Below are 19,826 nucleotides of genomic sequence, written 5' to 3' on the forward strand. Positions count from 1 at the left end.
CAAAACAAATTATTTTTAAAGACAGGAATCAAGATTACACTAACTGCAAATTAACTGCAAACCAAATAAAAGAAAATTAAGAAATATGCAGGCCATGAGAAGTTGCTATCCTGGGGCAACTTGAAGGAGCATGTGTGATCTCTTGTAGATCATACCCTTTCATCACTCAGTCTAATCCAAATCCAAACCAATATGTTGCTAAGATATTAAACACAGATCTTTAAAAATACATTTATTTAATTGATACTGCAATAAATTTAAACTCATTGTTTAACAAAAAATGGAGGAACATTCATTTTCATCACAAATACTGTAGCATTAAGATACTTACCAAAATAAACAATGTGATGGCATACGTACATAATGTATAAATTTACATATAGTGAATTGCATATTGCTCTTCTTTTCCACAAAAGCACATTATAAATAGTTTTGCATTAGAACTCTTTCCTCCCTGTGTTTATTAAAAATACATTCTTTACAACTGAAGCAGTGAATGCTAGTGCAAGTCCGTTCCTGGTGGCTGTGCTCTTCTTTCACTTTGGTGGCACCTCATACTTAAAAACAACGCTGAAGAGCTTGCCTCCAAGACGATCAGCGAGCCATGAGTTTTTGATGACAGCAAATTTGAGGCTCTCACATTCGAGGACTGCGTAATAGTTGGTGTGGATCGCACGACCCATCCCCTCGATGATGACTAAATCAGTCTTTCGCTCCCTCACCAGCATCGATAGGCCTTTGTCCAACCGGCTGCAATAGAAGAAAGCATCAACATTTAGGACTATCCGCAAGGCACCATCTTGCAATACAAAAGTGTTTAATCCAGCCATACTTTTGACGCATCTGGGAAGAGTTTCGATGCAGTACAAAGGCACCTGATCCATTCAATACAAAAGTGGTCCCAATAACACTTCAAACGTTTGTTCCAAACATAGAAAGGCACCGGCAGTGAAAAAACATTTCTTCCCATGCATGCGGGCAGCACAATAAAATATAGTAATGCCTCAGAAACATCATCATGTGAAATATGTGAGTAATTTGCTGCAGGAAACTTTTGTTTGCATACTCATTATCCATACAAAGATGAACAGATTTTGCTGGTTACCTATGTATTTCCGACCACATATGGGATACAAAGCAATTATCCCTAAAATAATGACAATATTTTGTTTACTGCACATGAAGGTACTGGAACAATAGGATTAGATCACTTGAATGCCTCTTGTCAAGGATAGCCATGTATGTCCACTTGAGGTACAGACTTACACACTGGTTGTAATATGAATGATATGCTTACAATGCAATCCAATTAACAATTTTAATAAGACAGGAGTAAGAGTCATAGTTTGTGGTTAAACAGAACCTACCAAAATACAACAAAATGCTGATTGCTACAAATGTTTAAAAAAGTTAAATCCAGATCAAAATTTCCTAAAAATAAACTAATGAAGGTGCATACAAAGTCCAACCAGCTAATTTAACGGAAAATACTGGATGGGCATTGTTTTGGTGAATGAAAGTGTAATCCAAATTAGTATAACCAAGCAGTTTGCCATATAGTAGGAGTCTGATGATTTTTCAAAAAGTAAGCATTTAAGAAAAAATGTGTTGTACAATTCTGACAAAAAGGTGGTATAAAATGTGACTGTATAACTTATTAAACAAAATGTCAAAGCAAACACAAACTAGGGACTTCAGCCACATTAGTCAGTAAAGCTTGTCCTCAACAGTGTGGGACTTTTATCAGTCTTGACAGTGTGAAGAGTCCACGCTCTCTGAATGCATGTGTGGTAGCAGAAATGCATGTGTGGTAGCAGAAGTGGCTATCACTGCACATATGCCTTGCAAAGCTTCCTAAGTTATGGTGAAAAAGGGATGCATGTCTTATAAAAGGAGGACCAATAGGTCAGCAAGTATTTGGAGATACCAGAAGCTATGTAATAGGTGATGGGTGTTTGCAATGAGCAAATTCTCCATACACACCAAAACATAGTGTTTTTCCTGCTGTAATCGCCCCTAAACTAGTCCATATTTTTTTAGCTTTTAAATTGTAAAGTGTTTTTTCCACAACATAGCCAGGCATCTTGAAAAGAAGGTAGGATGATGGACATTATAGTTGAAACAGAGATTGTAGGAAGAATGAAGGATTGTCCAGTGCGGCAATCCTATTTGGATATACAACTTCACTTTCAACAAGAATGGCCTGTATCACTTCTTACTAAAGCCAGAAAATAAGGTGAACATAAAGTCTGTAGCTGAACCTTCCAGTATGGAAGATCAGATTCTAGATCGTCCCATCATTATATTAATATTCCTAGAGTAGGCTTGACAGAATGAACACTTCACAGCACCTGGCTTATAGTTTTAGTAGTTAAAGGTCTCCTTTAGGCCCATGAAAATAAAGTCAGACCCACCCAAAGTCCTATAAATAGGTATACAGTTTGAGTTAATGTCTATGTGATGAAAGCGAAAATGATTTTTATTCAACTCTTCATATTATTCAGCTTATCAAGTTTCACGCGAACACACCAGGAGCAAAAAGAGAAGTCATTCAATCTCAGTCCCTCTACATCGGACTTTTCCAGATGTTGTCAGAATACTCCTAACCTAATCAATATGACAGCAAACAATCATTTCTGAGCAGGGAGAAAGCATGGTGTGTGGACATAAAGAGAAAAGACAACTTACCAAGTACGCAACACTAAGCAGATTGAAATTTCCATTACACTGGTGTAATTTTCCACAATTTCCATCATTACATTACAGGAAATTCCAAAAACGACGCCATTATACCATGTCCTGGAATTTCAAGTCCATTTGAATAAAAGTCCTATTACGGGAACAACACTAACGGACAGGCTGTGGGTGGCTGTTTGCACAACTTGTGGTTTTTGTGAGTTTAAAAAAAAAAAAAGTCAGCAAAATACATCCCTAGCCCAAAATGGAAGAAAGAATGCATTTTGCTCTTAAATATAGAGCTAAATGTCAGATTTGCATTTTGTGTATAAAATATATATATATATATATATATATATATATATATATATATATATATATATATATATATATATATATATATATATATATATATATATATCACCAAATTCACGCTGTGGACCGACAGTTTAAATCATAAACACCTGCCCCAGTGGGTGTGGCACTCCCAAAGCCTTCTGGTGTTTGAAGTCCGTCAAACACCAGAAGGCTTTGGGAGTGCCAGTGGCTTCCCTCTTTTGGTGCTACCTGTTTTGTTGGAAATACACGGCTTTGCACAGCCGCTGAGGAAAGCCCACTGCTGTCTGGCAGGCCCGTTCTGGCTCAATGTTGTAGCTGGAACATAGGGAAGGAAGAAGTGCTCGTTCCAGTACAGGGCTGCAGCTTGCACAGGTTCGTGTTCAAACCCCTACTAAGCAAGGCACTCACAGCGCCAAGACTTGCATCTACCCACAGGGGATTTTATTTTTGTATAATTGTAGTGAAATGACACGTACCCACTTGGGTTTAACTGGGACGGACTTCAAACACCAGAAGGCTTTGGGAGTGCCACGCCCACTGGGGCAGGTGTTTATGATGTAACCTGTCGGTCCACAGCGTGAATCTCACTCTTGCATCCTGCCACTGAGGAAAGGACTTTGGATCCTGAAACGCATCTGGCAGCTAATTGGGATGGTTTATCTGGGCAATGTGAATGCTGGCAAGGTGTTTGGCAATAAAGAAAAACGAACAATTTGAGCTTTCAGTGGCTTCCCTCTTTTGGTGCTACCTGTTTTGTTGGAGAAATATATATATATGTGCCAACCCGTTTGAAAAATTGTTGATCTAAAAACGTTGATTTCACATGAAAGTGAGACCCGGTTAATGTGGCAAACGTGTTTTGAAAAATACGGCAGAATAGCGTTCTATTTAAAAAAACTTGCAATATTGAATATCCCAACGTGGCTATAGCAAGCCAGAAAAGAAACCAAACGCACTAGGAAAACTGCTTTTATCAAAGAAAAACGTTAAATAGTGTCGCTATAATCACACACAAAAAACAGGACAATTGAATCACAAAAATCCAAAGAGGGGCTATCTTGAAAACTTAGCACAAGATGGATAAACGGGATGCCAAAAGGAAAGAACAGATAAATACAATGTTCGAAAAGGGAAACATGGAAAAGCCCACAGAAACTAATAAAGAACAAGGGAAAAATGACACGAAAGACAAACTCCGATCATGGGAAAAACTAAATGAAAAGGAAATAAATAAATCATGGGAACTAATTTCTCTACAGAAATACCTGGAAGTAGAAAGAGTCCCGAGGGGACTACGCATACTTCTAATGCCCAGCCAACAAGATGCCACAAACGATCTACTACAAAAATGGGGGGAACACACCCTAAACTCCTCATTGGGATTAATCAAGATACTAGTCAAACATATAGAAATCGCTCTGGAAAAAGTAAAAGAACAACTAAGGATATTAGAAAAGGAAATTGAAACTTTAAAACTTAATCCAGAAATGACCAAATTCAAGGAAGAACTAAACAAACAAATAGAAAAACATGAAGAAGTGGTGAGATTAAGAAAACAGGCTAAATTTGCGAGAGATGCCAACGACTACACACAAGGACGAATTTTCACATTCGCCCGCAAATATGATCCCTTCAAACAACAAACTGGAAGTACAACCATCTCGTCATCCAGTATGTCGTCCCTAACATCAACTGAACAAAGCGATGAGGATTCCAATTTAGACACAGCCCAAAGGGCTTTTTTAGGTGATATGCGCCTCGTTCTCAAACAACGCCAATGGGAACAAAATCAGGGGGCGCAGAGAAGTACACAGGGCAGAGGAAGGGGGAAACCATGGCAATCCAGATACGCAAAACCCCAACAAGGAGAAGTCGGAGGAGAAACTGCTACAAACGAATAAGTAGGCACGGAGACCAGACTAATGAAACAGAAGAAGGGAAAATAAACGAGGAACTACAAATAATAAACCTATCACAAAGGTAAATTACACAAGCAGAAACCTCACTTCTGAAAAAAGGAATCAACTATTCTCGGACTCAGCGAATGGATATGGCCCACACCAGGATTGATATGTATTTAAACATTCGAAAAATAAAACTAGCAAAGTTCTTCATGGAAAGAGAAAACAAACCCAAAATTAAGAAAACTCGACCTGAACGGACATCTACATTGCTAGTCAAAGAGGCAGACGCATACTGGACTTTGATCAACATAAACGCGGAAGAGGGAAAAGAAATCAGTCTAAACGCAGCAATACCCCAACTCGGAGCAGGAACTAACAACCTAAAAGCCAAATCTAGGTTCTACCCACAACTCACACCAGGAAACAAAATTGACATGTTTCAGGAAGCAGTTACCCATGACTTATATAAAATTCCAAAAATGAAATGTAATGACAACTTATCAAAAGAAAGAGAAGCTTTAATAACCCAACGGAATGATCAAAGTTTTGAGATAAAAGTAGCGGACAAACGAGGGAATGTGGTGTTGTGGGACAGGGACCTATACACCGCGGAGGCCATGGAACAACTAAACAACCCCCATTACTACGAAGAATTGAGAACAAACCCGCTAGACAAAATAAAAAGCGAACTAGACCAAAAACTACACCTATGGGAAACAAAAGATCTAATAGATTATGATGAGAAGAAATATCGAACAGTTGACTTCCCAAGAACGGCAACACTATTTTTTACCGAAAATACACAAAAACCCCACTAAACCACCAAGGAGACCGATTGTGTCAGCTAATGGATCCTTGTTTGAACCCATATCTAATTTTATCGACTATTATCTAAACCCCTATGTAAAAAAACTGAAATCTTACATAAAAGACACTACGGACTTCTTAGGTGTCCTGAAGGATTTGACTTGGCAACCAAACTTCCTGATGATCACCATGGACGTGATCGCGTTGTACACTAACATCGATAATGAATTGGGCTTAAACGCATGCAGGTACTACTTGAAGGAACGCAACATCCACTATAGAGACCACAATGATATGTTGATGGAAATGATCCACAATATACTTACCAACAACATTTTCATGTTTGGAGAACTGATGTATCGACAAAAAAACGGCGCCGCAATGGGCTTTTCTTTCAGCCCAAGCTATGCTTGCATAGCTATGGGCTGGTGGGAGGAGACAATAGCATGGAATCAAAAATATCAGGAATTTACCCAACACATTGTGACCTGGAAAAGGTTCATAGATGACCTATTCATAGTGTGGAATGGGAGTGAAGCGAAGTTTCAGGAATACTTCACTATACTGAATTCTAGTACTCCGTGCCTAAAATTCACATATGCAATGAATCAGGCAAAGACAACTTTCCTGGACACGGAAGTATATGTAAATAACAACCGCATAGAAACAACACTTCACCGAAAAAGTACAGCTACAAATACGACCCTCGAAGCAACCAGTTTCCACCAACAATCTCTAATCTCCAGTATACCCTACGGAGAATTTCTCCGATTGAGGAGAATCTGCAGTGAGGAAAAAGAGTGGAATAAACAAAGCACAAAAACCATCAAACGTTTCCAAAAGAGAAAATATAACAAAAAAGTTGTACAGAAATGCTGGGAAAAAGCAAACCAAAAATCAAGAATAGACTGCATGAAAGAGAAAACAGATCAGACAACAACAAAAGAAGAACCAATCAGATTGATTCTGAGTTACAGCCAGGAATCCAAGAGGATAAATCAAATTCTAAGAAAGAATTGGAAAATTCTGCAACTGGACCCAGTAATAGGCAAAAAAATGGGCAACCACCCTGTCATCACCTACAGAAGGGCAAAAAACTTACAAGACCAACTGGTCCACAGCCACTTTAAAACAACAAAGAAACAAGTGTGGCTAAAAACTAAAGGCTTCGTCAAATGTTACAACTGTAAAGCATGTGAAATTGCTAAACCAACCACAGAAATAGCAATGCCCAACAAGAAAATGTGGCAAATTAGGGAATGTATAACATGCAATAGTCAATACACAGTGTACATGATCGAATGCCCCTGCAAGCTAAGATACATTGGGAGCACCATCTGCGAACTCAAAAAACGTATCTTAGAACACATCCGTGCGACAGTACACAAGGACAGGAGCAACGCGGTTGCAAAACATATGGAGGCCCACCATAATGGGAATTGGAAACTGTTACGATTTTGGGTAATAGAAACGATGTCCCTGTCCAACAGGGGAGGTCACAAGGAGAAACTTCTGCGGCAAAAAGAGTCCAGGCATATCCTCAACTTTAGGACAATGACCCCTTATGGACTTAACCAATCTGAAGAACTGTACATACATCTGTAATGACATGAGGAGACACCATTATCATTAAGTTCCTACAGACAATCCCGTTGACACACACAACTTCACACCATTTCTTTGTAACAATCCCCATCACTTATAATTCCCTCACTTTTGCAACAATAATTCACTCACATTTTCTGGGATAATCTCCAACACCCACTAACCCGCATCTACCACAATGTAAGATACGTAATTTAGTCAAACCCATTAGAGGGTAAACTGGGTCTTCACCGTTGCCCACTGGAGGGCGGTAACACACAAATATTGCATAAACATGCAAATATTGAACACCCAATATGGGACAAACATACACCCCTTATTTAACAGAAATAAGGGACTCAGATGTTCGATAAAAGATGTAATATACACATATCACCTTGTATAATTGTAGCCCTGTTCCAAAAAGGAACATAAAACCCAGGAAAGACTACAACACCCACAATCCTTACAAACCAGTGGGCGTGACAAATAGAAACTACTTGTGGGTTAAAACACACCCCTTGGGGGAGTAACTTTTGTATGAAACTTTATTGAATTTTATAAGTTGTGCACAATCACTTGACAAACTAACCGTGATCAAGACAGCGGAGGCTGTCGAAACACGTTGGTCTAATGCTTTGTTTTTGATACCCCATGGATTGAAGAATAAATCAACAGATACATTATCCTGTGTGACTTGCGACTATTTGCTTGCGACTCCAAGTTTTCTCTACTAGAGGAATCGTTGTTGTGAGTACATGCCTCTTCTTTTGGAAGTTGGATTGTGGTTGTGGATATATATATATATATATATATATACATATACATTTTTTTATTTTTTTATTGAACATAAGGGCAAAAGGAAATTACACAAATTTTACACACTCCAACTCAACACAAACTTGGCACTATCCTATACGTCTGAATCCACATAGTACACAATATATCATTAATTCAAAACAAGCTCCCACACTATACTCAACATTTCAGAATTATAGTGCATTCAGCCACAATCTACCTCCAGATTTACACACAAAAAAGCTGTTGTATGAACTCTTGTCCTACAACCATCACCAGTGCAGGAAACACTCCCCCTGCTTGAAGAACTCCAAGTGTATAATCGCAAGTGATTCTAACCTGCAACCACCCAAACTCAATTGTCTTTCAGGGCCACTGGCACATGCTCCCTCACTTCTACCTTCCAGAAGACAGTACGGTGGCAGCATCTGCAACCCAGCTAACCTTCCCTCTAACTGCAAACACCAATTACACGTTCCCTCAGGTGCGTTCCTTGTGACACCACACAACAATAAAGATGTGAAGAAGGTGACTCCTTTGACCTGAAATGTATTTCATAAAAGGTTCCCCAGTGACTCCTTGCTACAAATGCTATGGTGTTTTCCGTGCAAGCTGGCGACCCATCCATTAAAGACAGTCTGAAACTCGAGTCTTCTGTACTACTGAATAATGTTGCAGGCAAGTTATCCACACATGGCAGTCAAATTGATAGAAGGTCTCTCCAATCTAGGGAACATTCAAAAGTAAATAAACTGAGAAAAGATTTACTAGTTTGAGATTTAAGTATTTGTTCCATGATCCCGAAAGCCTTTCCCAAACGCTAAAAGCAAAGGATTGCTTAAGCTCCTGTTGTCCGGCGAGGACTGTCAAAGTACATGTCACCATCAGCAAAGAAGGCGGGAACTTTTAAAGCTTGCCTGGATACTTTTATTAAAGATTAAGATAAGAGTTTGGTTACTAGGGCATATTTGAGCAAATTGTTCATTTTAGAATCTGTAGTTCTCAGAAGAAATCAAGCATATTGTTTGTCCAGATCACTTACCTAAACAGTTACATTTCTCCTTTTAGATCTTGTAGAGATGCTATGTTTTTGCTGCACAACTTAGAGATGCAGACAAAATGCTGTGCCCAAATGAAGCCGCGTTCTAATTGATATAAATTGTATATCTATTTCTTTAGCTGTTGTTCTGCCCTAAGAGTACCGTTCTGCATTTTATGGAAACAAAGACAGACTACTGCTATGGTCAATTAAGAGAGACATTGTAAGTCACTGCAACAGGGTTCAAGATTGCCACCATTTTGAGAGTCAAACCTCTGAAGATTTAAGTTTATTAAAAATCGACCTCTTATTTTTTAAGCTGAAGACTCTTTCGAGAGTGTCTTTGGAAGTGGCTGCTGCAATGCATTGCTTATATATATTTTTTTTTGCATATGCAACACGCAAAATAGCCAATTCAGGTCTTGCTATATAAGCATTTGCTTCAAACATTGTGATTAAGGAGCCTGACACTAATAAATGACGACAATGTTATAAGTATGTAAATAAGTAGTTTCATCTAGTGGAATGTGAAGTCTAGAACTTCCAATTTGGGACAGTTAAGAGTGGGAAGAGGTAGTAATGACTTCTAAATAATCTTAACGAATGCCATGCAATTTATAGCTATCTTGTCTACTTTCTGTTCCTAGCAAATTGTGTTCAATCAGTTCCTAATTAACACTGGAAAGCATAAAATTGAGAACTCTCTCGCTAAATTGGTCATCTGTTAGTAGGAAAAAAAGAAAATCAGTTGACGCAAACGGCAATATTCCTCAAATGATTATGCATTTTTAAAATAGACCGATATCACAAATGGCACGGTCAATGTATCATGAGAGAGAGAGTGATAAACATTCTTCATATCTTCAAAAGAAATCGGGATGGCTTGAGGATGTGTGCCATCTCCAATGAGTAAAAGACATGCTTTGTGATCGGTTGGTCTTCTAGGGCATGCTGCCGGACAGCCCGAATTTAGAGAAACTGAAAAATTACATAAAATATAGCTAGATTCCACAAAATTAACGAAAACAGTTTTTTCTTTTTTCAGTCTTAGGGTTAGAAAACCAGTTCGGGTTTTCTTTTTGTTGAAGCGTTGGCGAGTACGGGTTTGTAGTGTTCAGAGTTTCTCATTTAAACACTTGTTTCATGCTTTAGGGGGGTCTGTGACTTTAGGAAGCCGCTAAAGACGCAATTTGATTGTTTGCAGTCCTCTACAGGAGCCCTAGTTGGGAGACTAAGAACCATAAAATCAGAACAATTAACAGGTCTTCTCTTCATTGCTTCGATATATTGGCACTCAATAGCTTTGCAAACTGGCTTCATAAGGAGTTTAAAATGGGTGTGAATTGCAAATGAAGCCTAAATAGCTGCATATGTTCTTACCCTATGATGCTAATGTTTTCGGATGGATTTAAAGTTGTATGTATATGACGAAGTAGAACACCAAAGTTCTAGCCAAGACTGGCTACATTTGAAAATGAAAAAAGCTTTGGCTTTTAGTACAAAATACAAGAAAAAAAGAATAATGTCTCTTTAAGCAGCCAGATAAGTTTACAGCACCAAATTAAAGCACAGTATCAGCTGGTCCCTCAGTTAATTTCTGCCCTCCCCCGAGTACATGCCTTGGACATAGTAGTCTGCCCGTCATGTATTTTTTCAACTGAAGATGTAATTGTTGAAGCATGTTTTCTAATGCAGATGGAGGTCTCGACCTTACTGTGCCTAGCCTCAAAGGCAACTCATCATTTTTAAACATGCAAAAGCAAATGAGGCCACACTAAAATATGCTGAATTCGTCATGGTTCTAGAATTCAGACACAGGGACACTTTCAACAGCGCCTGCACATTGTCTGTTTTTATTCAGAGCAACAATGTGCAGGCGGCGGAAGGGGGCTTTCAGATTTAATTTCCTGCTGGCCCAAGACAAAGGCGGAAGTTAAGGGGACATCAGGTCTCCTTTTGGTATCCTGGCTGGGAGCCATCTGGAGCCTCACACCTAAATGCGATTTAGGGGGAACAAAAGCACACAACTTATTTCACGGGTGCTTAGGAGAGGCGTGGTTTTGACTTTGTTCAGTCCTTGTTTATAAGAGATGTGCATTCACCAGAAGAATGTCAGATGTATTGGTCGGTCCCAGCATTTACACAAAATTTAAATACTACTATTTTATTTCTTTTATAGCGCTACTCATCCCAATGTAAGGTTTCGGAGCACTTTATATCATAAATAAACATTACAGATTGGCAATAAATCATATGTGTGTAAATCAATGTCCAGCATGTGCTACATTACAGTTACAAGGTATAGAAGTCACATGCCCTTCAAAGATCACTGTGCTATATTATACAGAGTTTTATATAGCGCAAACTTGACCCGAATCGGGTATCAGAGGGCTTTACATAGCACCAGTTGCATTACATGAGGACACATTCATTTTTGTTAGACATAGGGAGATTAAGTGATTTGCCCAGAATCACAGGATGTTCAGCTGTAATTGCCGAGACTCGAACCCAGTTCCCCAGATTCGAGGGCGACAGCCCTAGCCGTTAGGCCAACTCATTACAATTTTTGAACTGTAACGGAAAGATCTTTGTGTTAACAGCAGTAACCCGCTTACCAAACTACATAAAATAAAAATCAGTCATCTGCATGTTACATGATGTGCTCTGCAGGAGGCACTTTAACCCTCTATGCTACTTGGTTTCAAAACTGGGGCTAGACAAAACACAGATCTCTCCAGCAAATGTGTTAACCTCCAGAGTTATCCAACCATTATTATTATTCCCTGAGATTTACTGGGCACACAAAGATCTTTGCAGCAAACACCATAAGGTATTTAAAAATGCAGACTTTCCGATCCTTTAAGCAAAACAGATTTACTGCCATATTTCTCCTTGCTGCCAATTTGTTTGTGGTAGAGTTAAAATAATGTATTAGTTAAGGCCCCGATTTTGGATTGAGGGTTGGTGGTGTCACTTGTTTGGCACAACTCCAACTCAAAATCTCACTTCTAAATTTCTCATAATGCTCTCAAATGTACTTGCGATAGAACTGCTAAAGATATGTCTAAAGTGTTAAGATGTGATGTCACTTCTTGTGATGCCACTTCCTGTGATGGCATGGGGTGTGATGTCACTTCCTGTGATGCAATGTGCAATGATGTCACTTGCATACTGCCTAACTTGGTTAGTCCCCCCACTTTTTTTTTTTAGGACTTATGCCTAGGTTTTAGGATCTCACATATGAGGAATGTATGAATATTTACAAAGGTCCTATGATGGAGACTGTTGGAAATGGCCTTTTCTGCACGGTCACCTCAAAATGTTTGCCATATGGTACCATCTGCCTATCTCTGTAAAACATGTCTGGGGTAGACAGTCACAAACAAAGGAAGGATAGGGGTGATGAAGTGGTCATCTGAATACAGATGGGTCATCCTGAGCAGGATTGGAGGAAGGAGCTAACACTTACAACTGAAAGGGCTGTGTCCTGTCCCCACACAAAGGAGCAATTCTCCCCCGTAGTGTACCGGGAGTCAGGGAAGGCAGGGGGAACCTAAGTGCACTTCAAATTCTTTCTTTGAAGTCTCCCCCACTTCAAGGGCAACACTGGGTACAACTACTGGATCTCTGACATTTCTTTACCTGTAAAGAACCTCCGTCAGAAAAACTGCTGTGCTGCTACAAAGACTGTCACTGTTGATTTGGAAGAACTGCTTTCTGCTGTACTATTCTGCTGCTCTCGGATGCTCTTAAAGGAGAGCTGTACTCTGCCTTGAACCCAGAGTGATCTCAAAGGGCTTATTGGCGTGCCTCCTGTTGCTTGAGAGTCAGGGATATCAAAGGTTCACCACCTGCTCTTGTGCCTGGTACATTTGAAGTGGACCCAGGTGCTTCCTCCACTCGAACTGGCGCATCTCCGGCACCCGGGAACGAGAACCGATGCACTGTCACTGTTGCTGGAGCATCGCACTCAAAACCGCCGCAGCACTTCTGGAACCCCCACTTCGGAACCACTGCATCGCTCCTCAAGTTTGGATTCACCCGCGCATCACCTTCGGAACCTCTGCACTTGGGACTGGCACCTTGCACAGCAGACCCGACACATCGCCGCAGTTGCCTGAAGGAATCCGGCGCAACACCCCACTGCATGGGGATCATCAAAGAATCTTGGGCTGCAACAAGGATTAAGGTGCTTTTGCTCAGTGGGCCCTGCGTGGGTCCTGCAACTGGCCTGCGTTCTATCACAAGTAGCCTGTACTCTTGACTTTGACCTGGTCCAATACGACCAATTGACCGAGCACTATTTTTGCATTTAATCTTTAAAAATTCATATCTCGACTTCTACTTATTGAATTTTTGTGGTTTTGGTCTTTATTTATAAAATCATAATCTATTTTTCTAACATGGCATAGAGTCTTTATGGGGTGTTTTCACTGTGTTACTATTTGAAATGTTGCACAAATACTTTATACATTGCCTCTTAAGCTATGCTTACTGCTCTGTGCCAAGGTACCAGAGAGCGAGCACAGGTTAATTATGGTGTTTCTGACTTACCCTGACTAGAACTGTGGTCCTACTCAGACAGGGTGCATACTTCTGCCAACTTGAGACCCAATGTGTAACAGAGACTATAGTTAACTATGCATCAAATTCAAATGCCAATTCAATTTAGAAGCATGTGGCTTTGTGCATTTTAAATGTCGCAGAAATATTCGCCCTTTGACTTGCATTAAAAGGATACCACTGTAATTGCACGTAACAGTGAGGTTTTGAAGGCCCACCACAAGATTAGAGCCTAAGAACGAATCTAGTGCCTATGGTTTTGGATGCAAGTTTTGGAACGGGAACAATGTTTTCTTTGCTAGAAAAAGCAGTTAAGTATTTGTCTGGGACGTATTCAAACCTTTTGCTGTTTAAAGAACATCCACTGGGACATAAGTTATTTTCCCAGGCTGAAATATTTTAGTACAGAAAAAGATTTGGACCTACTGGTTCCTCCATCAACTGTTTACTGCCAGCCCACATCAATGCTCTTTTGTTGCTGCCTAAGGTCAGGCACATACATTCTCAAGATAATGAACTCTCAAGCGTGTAACCACATTTACTGCCCTACTAATATGAAGAAAGCAGAGGGATGTGTTACAGAGGAGCACTCCTACTGTGGTCGCCCAAACTGAAAAGGGTCTTTGAGGCTAAGAATACCGTGTTGGAGCAACGTGCATTGCCAGCTATAAAGAAATCATTTGCTACATAAAATAAGAACCCAGGTTTTAAAGATATATATATATAGTTTGTAGACTAATGTGTTGTAGGTGAGCCCTTCGCTATTGGGCAAGGAGGAGCCTATTAAGGACACCTATCAGGCAAAACGGCTTTGAACTGAGGTATTTGAAAAAGGCTTGTAGCCGAAACCGGTCATGCTGTTCACCTTTCAAATAAACGACCGAATGAGCCCCGCTGTGTCCTTTGTTCTGCTCATAAAAGGAAGAGAAGTTTGTGTGATATATATATATATATATAATTATTATTTTTTACTTAAATACTGCCATTAGGAATGAGAAATACTTTCATACAGCCGAACAAACCATCTTTCTCCGAACCTGCAGGAACAGGAATTAAAATAATACCACCTCAAAACTGTATCTTGAGCCCTATGCGCGCATGCGCTCAGAATCGGACGTGAGGAGGATATCACGCGTCACCACGGCCCTTTGGAAAGAGAGGTGCGCGAATAAAGATAGCAAAGCCTCACCTTTGTGTTACCTTGCAACTGTTTAGTGTGCATGTCTGATTTTGGGTTCAATATCGCATAAAGTTCATTCTGAATTTATCTGTGGAAAAGGTTGGGCGAGAAAAATAAATCATTCGCCGTCGAAATTATTAACTGCAGTTACAGCTGGGTCCTGTGCACTTGTTTATTTCGCACCAGCTGTCACTGCAGTGGGGAACCGAGCATGTTGGGCCCTGTTGCATTATGGGACGCGCTGCCAAGGCGCACATATCCTGCCCACTCGTCGCCATGCAGGTGCCATGTGGGCTCCTGGCTGGCATCAAGAAACTGAGGTTCTACGAGGCTATTACACAACAGACTTTGTCGCCTTCGTCATTTGCAGAACCCTTTTTCATGGCTCAACATGCATCTGGGGCTTCCTGCCAAAAGCAGCCTCCTCAGCGAACGGGAACATCGTAAAAAAATCTACTCTGCTCTTGTAATAAGGATTTTATTTAAACAAATGATTCATCTTGAGCACGAATGATGCAAAGGAATAGACCGACAAATTAAAAGAATAGTTTGTAAGAATGATGGGAGAATACAGCTGGAAACAAAAGGGATTCAATGTCATTTGGCTAAAGGCAAGTGTTGAGTGTGCAGCTTGGTCAAGGAATACGAATTCCCATTCGTAGGGCTTTATGAAGTGGCCACAGAGGCAGCAGGTCCATCAACAGGGTGGCACTGTCGGAATTCTCCAAACAATTGCTGTCAGGCTCTCTGGCAGCTTATAGGTTTGTACTCCTTAGAGAGTCTCATCTCTAATAACAACTGTACCTCAAAATACGTTTTAAACTAGATAGTAAAGCCGAGACGTGAGGAGGTTCAGGACCCTGGATGGTCAGATCCAGAACAAATGCTGAGGCGAATTGTCACCTGCCCCTGAATCATGGGTTTATTAGTCCATCAGCGGTGTAGGCACAGGAAGCACCCTTGGCTATGCACTGCGGATCAGAATACTAACCCGTTAAACACTACGAACCACAGAGCACTCTTGGGCAACCACTGCAGGACCTGAACGTCTGGATTTATGCCTGGTGAGGCTTTGGACTGTAGCCATTACAGATGCCACGCCAACCTTCACTTCTTCCTAAATTTTGATTTTGAATGAATTTTTGTTTTAGTTTTTAAACTGGTGAAATTGCAACTGGTATAGCAAATGACACCCGTTTCCGCCTCCCATGGAGACCTGCAACTGCCCTGTCCTTTCCTTCAAACATATCCAAGGGACTGGATGTATTTTTGATCCCATGAGTTTGCTTAAACACAACATACTGTTTAGTCTGTTCACTTTTCTCAAGGGTGGGGTATGTGGATATTTGTTCGCATTCCCATCTTATCCAAGGGTGTGTGAAAGACTCTGCCGCCAGCCTTGCCCAACGGTAGGGGTATTTAAGCCCTTGTTCCACACTGTTAAGGGTGAGGGGGCGGTTGGCTTTGGATGCCCTCTAACTTACTCGATGTTGGGGGTGTATTTTGTGCCTACCACCCACCTGGCCCCAGCATAGGGGTATTTGCACCCTTTTTGCCTTCCTTACCAAAAAGCAACGTTATGCCTTCTTTTCCTAGGCGCAGGGGTATGACACGTCCTTCACCCAACTTGCTTGTGCAAGGACAAGACAGACTTTGTTACCTCCCAGAGAGGAAGGCGGTCATTCCTTCAACTTTTTGCACGGCAAGGGGTTTAATTCTAAAACGCTCTAGAATGGCGAGTGGTGCCAAAGAGGTATTTCCCTCCCCTTTTGGCAAGGGGGTGTGGATTCCCTGTAAACCCTTCCTTGCCCTTTGACCAAGTCAAGAGGTTTATACACCATCTCGCCCATGGGCACGGGGAAGGGGCAGTTGCTGCTAAGCCACCCCTCTGCCTTTGGCACATTGAGTAGTGTTCTCTGCAAACCCTGTCTTCACCCTTTGGTGAGTGGGAGAGAGGCCATTTCCCTGCCTCACTTTGGTCAAGGCAAGAAGGATTGGGTTTATGGTCCCGCTGCACTTGAGCAAGGCAGGTGTCTCAATTAGGAACATGGCATAAGAGCGGGCGCCAGCTCACCAATTCTTTTTTAACCATATTCCTTGACCTTAGGCAAGGAAATGCGAAGGGGCCATTTTCTTCCTTACGTGTGGTTGTTATTACCCCCCACCCCAACTTTGGGCAAAGGAAAGTGGGGGGATTCTTTGTAAATCCTTCACCATACAGTGAGTGGGGAAGGGGCCATTCCACCACCAGCATCTTTTGGAAAGGCGAGGGGGGGAGGGGGGAGGGAGGGGGGATGGGGGATGGGGGACTCTCTCCAGCTACTCGCCATTTCACCAGGAGTAGAACCAGTGCGGTATATTTACATACATACGTTGGGATATTTGTAACCTATCCTAAATACGCTACTATGGGCTCCAGCTCCACATGGACATCAGTCATTTTTCCGAGCAGGTCAGGGGGTTTATTGTACAGTGCGCTTGAACAATGCAGGGGGATTTTTCCTCTCTCCCTTTGGTAAGCCGAGAAGGGACGGTTGTACTTCCACCTCAAATCTCCATCACCACTAGGAAAGTTAATGGGGGAGGAGAGCTTGGTGCACAGATCCACAGACTTTGCCAAGGAGGGAGAATACAGACTTTCTATCCATCCCAGCTCTTATGCAGGCCTGGGGAACGAAATAACCTCTACAGCCCTCGGTAGAGAAGAGGGAGAGCTGTAATTAGCATTCCTGGTCAGGCTCGGGGAGTTTGAGGTCAGAGGTCTCATTTATTTTGATCGCTCCACTCCAGATTCTTTAAAATATAAAGTCATCCAATTGGAGGCCTGTCCCACTCCGAGCTCCACCCCCTTCAAGTAATTGACTTATGCACCGTGCATTTAGATGACAGTTCTACATTACTCGGAAAACCAATCCTTCTCCTCATGAAAATTGAACAGTCCGTGCATTTTAATATGTCAGGGCTCATTATCAGCAGTACCTTACAGCTGCAGATTAAAAAATCTGCAACCACTACACATTGTGTTTTTAATAAATATAAACATGTTTTTACTGCAGTCCCATCTTCTGAACTCCTTAATACATGATTTTCAGCTTTTTACGAGGGACAAATTACAAGAAATTAGAAGCAATAATCCAAAAGGAAAAGCTGCCATTAGAGCTATATTTTAGCCCTCTAAATATTTACATTACTCCCATACTACCACAATGTATTTTTACCATAAACAGCGATGTAATTGCGTGGCCTGTGTAATTGCATAATTTAAGTAATTTCAAGATACAAAACGCCAAATTACAAAAAATATGCTGCCATCATTTTAATTTTGCCAGAGCCAATACTTTTTACTACAATCTAACAGTAGAGCCCAGTGTTTCTCCTAATATTTCCAAAACATTTCCCTGTTTGGAAAAAACACACATTTTGTCAGTGGTGGGGGGCAGGGGGTGGGGGATGTTTGAGAAAAAAACAACATAAAAAATACACTTACCTATTCACTGCCTCTTCTCAGTCGTTGCTTCTCTTCCTCACAAGTTTCTGAATCAGGAAGCACACAGGCTGCCCTAAGCCAATCACAACTCTGAAATGAAGCGTAGTGATTGCTCTGAGCGCCGTGGTTTGGCACTCAGATGGAGACTGGGAGCCAGTGCATATTCTCTACCCAGGCTGGGTATTACAGCACGGTGGAGAGCATGCTAAGTGCGCATGACTGTCTAGCTGGCTCAACACACTTATTGTGCAAAAAACACTCTTCCTCCCCATGACACCAGCCTCGCCCCATCCTAACCCAGTCCCCTAGCTATGAAAAATAAAATGGTAAATTATTATCATATTATTTTAATTTTTTTCACTGCTCTGAGAGCAGTGGGGCGACACCCCGGCTTTTTTTGCTAACTGCACCACAATAAACATGTAGTGTAAAAAAAATAGATAACAGGTACTGTGTACCTTATTCCCATCGCCACCTCTCGGTTATCGCCACCTCTCGGTTCTGGTGACATTTACACAATCCTTGGCCTTTGGCTTCTAGTTAAGATGTCACTAGAACCTCTGGAATATGGAAAATAAAAACTAGGGGTCTGTGAAATTTGTGTAATCTACTTTCAAGTAACTACGTAAAATTGAGAAAAATTACGCTTCATTACCTGAAACGCGAATCCATAATTTAGCACTAGATTTTAGAGTAAAATGCGCTGTTTCATCAATGTTTTATAAGGTGACGGATTTTGCTGCAAAAAGAAAAGTGCAGAAAAGTGCAACTGGTTCGAGCAACAGCTGCTTGATTTCTGGCGGTATCATGTCATTTTCAAGAGCTCATGCCATGAACAGTGTGCAATTAAGTGATGTGGCGTAATTTTTGCAATGCACGCAAACCACATAGATGTAATATAAATTTTGCCCAGGCCACAGAGTTATCACCTATGCAATTTCTATATACACGGAATATTCTTTTACATTGTAGTTCACACACTACATAATATTACAAGTATAATATATGGGCTTACCTTAGATCTAAACAGGGTGAACTGGAGCCAGTTTGGACTAAGATTAGTCTCTCCTCCTTCAATGCAGACCTGCAAAAGAGGCAAATATATTTAATTCTCTCTCAAACAGCTTAATCCAGATACACCTACCCCTACGAACGTTGAACTGGATAAAACAGGTGTATAACTTCAAGTTTCATCTTACTTACCGATTTATTTTGTCCAACTAGTTTAAGAGATTAATCATAAGTGCTTATTGGGTGTAAAACAGTGGATGAAGCGAATCAGAATGGCAAAAGTATTATAATCACAATTGCTGGCAACACTAGTCTATGAAAGATGCTTTAAGATACCAAGGTTTAGGTATCCGTAATTATTTTACCTCAAAACAACTAGACCACAGACCTTACAATAGGCAAAGTTACAGTCTACTAATATATTGAATTCAATCAAAA

At 40.8% G+C, this 19,826-nt stretch overlaps 1 protein-coding gene across 2 annotated transcripts in view; it reads right to left on the reverse strand.

Annotated features, from left to right (window-relative positions):
• Positions 1-217: 217 nt before the first annotated feature.
• Positions 218-19,826, reverse strand: part of PANK4 (pantothenate kinase 4 (inactive)) — a 483,727-nt gene continuing 464,118 nt past the window's right edge. For both annotated transcript variants that reach the window (XM_078642473.1, XM_078642474.1), the window contains exons 18-19: positions 19,393-19,461; positions 218-750 (exon numbers count right to left, since the gene is read on the reverse strand). In XM_078642473.1, the coding sequence (XP_078498599.1) occupies positions 537-750; positions 19,393-19,461 (283 nt within the window). In that variant the 3' untranslated portion in view covers positions 218-536. The remainder of the gene's footprint in view (positions 751-19,392; positions 19,462-19,826) is intronic.

This window comes from Lissotriton helveticus, chromosome 5_1 (genome assembly GCF_964261635.1).
Source record: "Lissotriton helveticus chromosome 5_1, aLisHel1.1, whole genome shotgun sequence".
Classification (NCBI taxonomy): domain Eukaryota; kingdom Metazoa; phylum Chordata; class Amphibia; order Caudata; family Salamandridae; genus Lissotriton; species Lissotriton helveticus.